The sequence below is a fragment of the Bison bison genome, unplaced genomic scaffold (genome assembly GCF_000754665.1).
Source record: "Bison bison bison isolate TAMUID 2011002044 unplaced genomic scaffold, Bison_UMD1.0 scf7180017845367, whole genome shotgun sequence".
In the NCBI taxonomy this organism is placed as follows: domain Eukaryota; kingdom Metazoa; phylum Chordata; class Mammalia; order Artiodactyla; family Bovidae; genus Bison; species Bison bison.
This window is the reverse complement of record NW_011475940.1, coordinates 19,662-24,801: the sequence shown is the minus strand read 5'-3', so window position 1 is coordinate 24,801 and position 5,140 is coordinate 19,662. Positions and strand designations below refer to the sequence as shown.

General features: G+C 61.0%; 1 protein-coding gene across 1 annotated transcript in view; it reads right to left on the bottom strand.

Annotated features, from left to right (window-relative positions):
* LOC104984295 (kinesin-like protein KIF1A) overlaps window positions 1–5,140 on the bottom strand; it is a gene marked incomplete at its 5' end in the record, with an annotated part of 37,208 nt that overhangs the window by 16,908 nt on the left and 15,160 nt on the right. Inside the window, 4 exon segments of the mRNA XM_010833966.1 lie at window positions 1,845–1,950; window positions 4,619–4,703; window positions 4,868–4,934; window positions 5,118–5,134. Coding sequence (XP_010832268.1) covers window positions 1,845–1,950; window positions 4,619–4,703; window positions 4,868–4,934; window positions 5,118–5,134 — 275 coding nt within the window.

Below are 5,140 nucleotides of genomic sequence, written 5' to 3'. Positions count from 1 at the left end.
CCTGAGCGGGGGTCGGGGGACGGGGGCTGTGGCAAAGCGGGTGGGCAGCCGAGGCACAGGGCCCAAGGCTGGCCTGGGTCTCCAGGCGGGGAGAGCGCCTGACCTGTCACCCGCAGAGCTCTGAGGGCGTCAGCCGGGGTCTAGAGGACAGGAGGGCCCTTGTGGGGGGCTGCTGCGAGGCAAGCAAGCCTCCGCATGCCGCCCGCCTGGGGCCACCTGCTGAGGGGGTCCCCGAGACTCTTCCCAGGGCGGGGCTCGGGTCAGGGCCGTGCTGGGGTCAGACAGCAGGAGGAGGGGAAGTCAAGCAGGGCCAAAGCAGCTGCGGGCAGGGACTCTGGTCCGGGGGCTTCCTGGAGCCCCCAGGGGCCCAGACCTCCGGCACCTGAGTTGGCCTCTCGTCCCGCGGTCCCCAGGGCACAGGCCTGGCCTCCTGACTTCCAGGAGCAGGGCGAACCTTTCCAGCCAAAGCCCCACTGACCCGAGATCCAGCCCCCTAAGCTCCCCAGAACGTGCCCCACAGCCACTGTGCCGGCCGGAGGACGAAAGCCCAGAAATACGGTCCCAGAGGCGCCCACACCCTCCTCCTCTCTGGTCCACGCGCCTTCCAGCCCAAGAATGGAGGCGTTGCCAGGACAAAGGGAGGGCTAGAGGCTGGGGGCGCTGAGGTCACTTTCCAGGTCCCCAGAGGCACTCGGCGTGCCAGAGCCCTCCCTGGTGACACGGGTCCCCGCAGCCCCACCCCCGGGTCCCGGTCTCAGAGGCCCGGGTCCCCGCAGGCAGCCCATGCAGAGGGCGCCAGGCCCTCTGCTATGTCCCCAGGTTGTGTCCTCACGGCAACGGGCCTGCCGCACGAGCCGCACCCCCGTTCCCGTAAGCCCAGCCTGCCTGTCATGGTGCCCCCACCCTGAGAGAACACCCCCCAGCATCCTCATCCAACCCTCCCTCCTCTGGACACGAGTGCAGGCTGCGTTTCCTCTGGAAGGTTCCGGGGCAGGACTGGAGCAGAGCCATGCCTGCCCCTGTGGGTTGCTTCCCGCTCTCCGGGGAGTCTGCGAGGAAGCCCAGCTCTGTCTGGACCAAGACCCTTTATTCTTATGGATCCAGCTCCCCTGGCAAAGGGGGCCCCACCCACTACAGCGCACCCAGCGCTCAAGACACTTGGTACGAACGCGGCACAGGAGCCCGTGGAGATGCCCGCAGCTGGAGCTCGGGGTCAGCTCTCGGCTTCTGCCTCTTAGGCCAGGTCAAGCCTTCAGAACTTGGGAGCCCCCTCCCCATGTCCCCACGCCCCCAGAAAGCAGCATCTCAGACAGAGCCAAGCCTACCAACGTCCCCCCAGGAGGGCGGCTCTGGCAGGGAGCTGTCTGCCCCAGCCTGGCCCCCAGAGGCCTCTCCCCCAAAACCCCCAAGCCTGGCAAACCCAGTGAGGAGGAGTGTGTGCCAAGCCATGCTGTTGGGCACACCCCCACCCCGGGATGCCAGACCACTGGCCAGCTTGACCCTGAGCTGCTCCAGGACCCTGGGCCGCAGGGAGGACGCCTGCTAAAGGGGACATGTGCCCGCAGCAGCGTGGCCGGGAAGTCCAGCCCGCTCACCCGCCCCATGCTGCCTCCCGGCCGCAAGAGTCCTGAGGACCCAGCTCCTCCGCCAGCAACGCCTGCGTGCCCCTCCATCAGGTGACCAAGCGACAGCTCACCAGGGGCCCCTCCCTGCACCACCTCCTGGAGGGCCAGGAAGAAGGGCCTGGAGAGCTCACGGCCCAGCGCAGCCAGGCAGGCCAGGTGAGGGGCTGAGAACACACTCCGGGCCCTCCTCCAGAGAGCACCAACCCCGAGCGGACTCACCGGTCATCCTGGGCTGGGCAGATGTATCCAGACGAGAGGATGCTGAGCGACAAGATATTAGGGTCGATCAGAGACTCGTCCGTTTCCGGGGTGTTTCGGATGCGACCTGCGGGAAGCAGGGCGGGCTGCACATCACTTCCCAGGAGGGCAGGCGGACACCAGGTCCCCGCTGTCCACCTCTTCCTGGGCGGGAGCTTCCAGCTACAAGGCTGTGCCACAGGGCTCCCCACACAGCCACAGGGGCACCCCGCTAAAGGCAACACCAAGAGGGGCAGGGAGGCCCATGCAGGGTCTGCAGCTGGAATCAAGACTGATGGGAGAAATACCCACAATCTCAGAGATGCAGGTGACACCACCCTAGTGGCAGAAACTGAAGAGGAACTAAAGAGCCTCTTGATGAGGGTGGAAGAAGAGAGTGAAGAAGCTGGCTTGAAACTCAGCATTCAAAAAACTCAAGATCACAGCAACTGGTTCCATCACTTCATGGCAAATAGATGGAGAAAAAGTGGAAACTGCAGATTTATTTTCCTGGGCTCCAAAACCACTGTGGATGGTGACTGCAGCCACGAAATTAAAAGATCCTTGCTCCTTGGAAGAAAAGTTATGACAAACCTGGACACCGTATTAAAAAGCAGAGACATCACTTTGCTGACAAAGGTCTGTATGGTCAAAGCTATGGTTTTCCCAGTAGTCATGTAAGGATGTGAGAGCTGAACCATGAAGAAGGCTGAGCACCAAGGAATCTATGCTTCTGAACTCTCGTGCTGGACAAGACTCTTGAGAGTCCCTTTGACAGCAAGGAGAACAAACCAGTCGATCCTAGAGGAAATCAGTCCTGAATATTCATCGGAAGGACTGATACCGAAGCTGAAACTCCAGTACTTTGGCCACCTGATGTGAAGAGCCGACTCTTTGGAAAAGACCCTGATACTGGGAAAGATTGAGGGCGGGAGAAGAAGGGGACCACAGAGGATGAGATGGTTGGATGGCACCACCGTCTCGATGGACATGAGTGTGAGTCAACTCTGGGAGTTGGTGAATGGACAGGAAAGCCTGGCGTGCTGCAGTCCATGGAGTTGCAGTCAGACGTGGTTCGGTGACTGAACAGCACCACACACAGGGTCTGCAGCTGCCCAAGGTGCTGCCTGTCAGGGGGCGTCCTCCCGCAGCCTAAGTTCTGAGCTTCTTGGTTTCTCAGCTATAAGTAACTCTTGCAATATCTCCCCACCCCAGTTGATAGGTTCCAATCACCCAGCCTGGGACCCACAGGCCCTCCTACTCATTGGAAGAGGACATCTTGGCAAGATGAGAAGGAAAAGATGTTTCCTCTCTTTTTATACTTAAAAAAAAAATGAAGAGAAACACTATCAGTCAAAAATGTCTCCTTGCAAAGGCTGCTTCCAGCAAAGCCTTCTAAGATGCCTGTACTTGTGGTGGAGGCAAGGGGGTGACTCTGTCTATAAAAGTCACCAGAACTGCCACGAGTCAGGACTCCCGCCTGGCGCCTCCGTTTCCCATTTCTCCCCCCTGAGTGCATGTGCTTAGTCAGACAGGCGTGTCTGACTCTTTGCAACCCCATGGGCTCCTCTGTCCATGGGATTCTCCGGGCAAGCATACTTGAGCAGGTTGCCGTGCCCTCCTCCAGGGGATCTTCTTACTCTTATAGTAATGGTTAATTTGATCACTCTGCCTCCTCGAGGAATAAACAAGTAATACTGAGTTTTCTTTCTTAAGTCAGAAAGGAATCATTGGGCCTCTCCCCCAGACCACATCTGCAACAGGGGTGTGTGCGCTCGTCCTGCTGTTCTTCTGATTGGTGTGGAAAGAAGATGCGGAACAGCTAAAATGAAACGTTTGTCCTGGGGCCCCCTGAACCCCGCGGTCTGCGATCCTGACCTAGTGACGCAGGACGACAGGCCCCCATCACATTCTTGCTACTACATCCTCAGAGCCACTCCCCAGACCCAGGGACAGTGCCCTTGGGCTGATATCCAGGGCCACAGCAACACCCGGGGTGAGGCCTCGGAGGTCCCTCAGCTCCAGGGCCGTGGGGTGGGGAGGTGGCTTCATGCTGAGGACGGACGGCGGTCCATCCTGGGAGGGATGGCGGTCCCTGTCTTTGAACGGAAACTGGGAAGACAGATTCTTTGCAAAGAGTCAGCAAAGGGAACATTTCCAAGACAGAAAAGTTCATGGGAGAAAGCATCTAAGCCCCTGGCACTGTGAGCTGAATTGGGTCCCCTCAGAGATGTGCTGTGGTCCTGACCCCCAGAACTTCAGAACGTGACCGCACGTGCAAACAGGCTCTTGGCAGACATAAGCAGTTGAGACGCTGTCATGCTGGACTGGGTGGGCCCTCATCTAAGTATCCAGGCCCCGTGAAGACAGAGGATTGGGGTGACGCGTCCACAAGGGGTCCCCACAAACCACCAGAAGCTGGAGGGGGGAGGAAGGACCTCCCCTGGGGCTTCAAGGAAGCATGGCTGAGCTGCTGACACCCTCATCATAGGACTTATCCACAACGTGATGGGATCAACTTCTGTGGTTTCAAGCCATCTGGAGTTCGGGACTTTCTCACGACAGCCCTAGCAAGCTAGCACGGTGATTAAACAGAAGTCTGGAATCACCACCTGAGTCCCTGCGCCTCTCTTCAAGTGAGGGGCTGAGGCACCCAGGTTAAGTGAGTCAGCCAAAACCGCACAGCAACAGGAGTGGAGCCGCGTCTGGGGCTGAGTGCGGCCTGTGTTGCCGCCACACACCTAGCCCTCACTCACCCACCACCAGCTCCCGCACTTCCTTCCAGCGGATGTGGCTGCCCGTCTCGTGCAGCAGGGTCACGGTGATCCGTCTCTGGATGCCCTGCCGGGTACCATGGAAGAGAACACGGTCAGTCGCCGGTAAGCCGGGCGGGGCGGGGGTGAGTTGGGGGGCGGGGCGGGGTGGGGCCGGGGGCTGGGGGCGGGGCTCGGGGGCAGGGGTGGGATGGGGGGCTCGGGGCGGGCGGGGCGGCGAGGTCTCCGCACCTGGTGGAGCAGGAAGGTCCCCATGCACGGCATCCCGCCGCGGTGATCCACCACTGCGGGGATGTAGCTGGGAAAGAGGTGGCAGGTCTGAGGGCGTGCCCGGCCCCGCCGCGCGCGCAGCACAGACGGCCGGCCCCCGCGGCAGAGCAGAGGGCAGGGGAACCACCACCCGCTGCCCTAGGCCCCTCCTCCTCGCACATCCCGCGGACCCCCGCTCAGCCCCGCGTGGGCAGCACGGCTCCGGACTCACTCGCCGTTGGCCTCCAGCTCGCA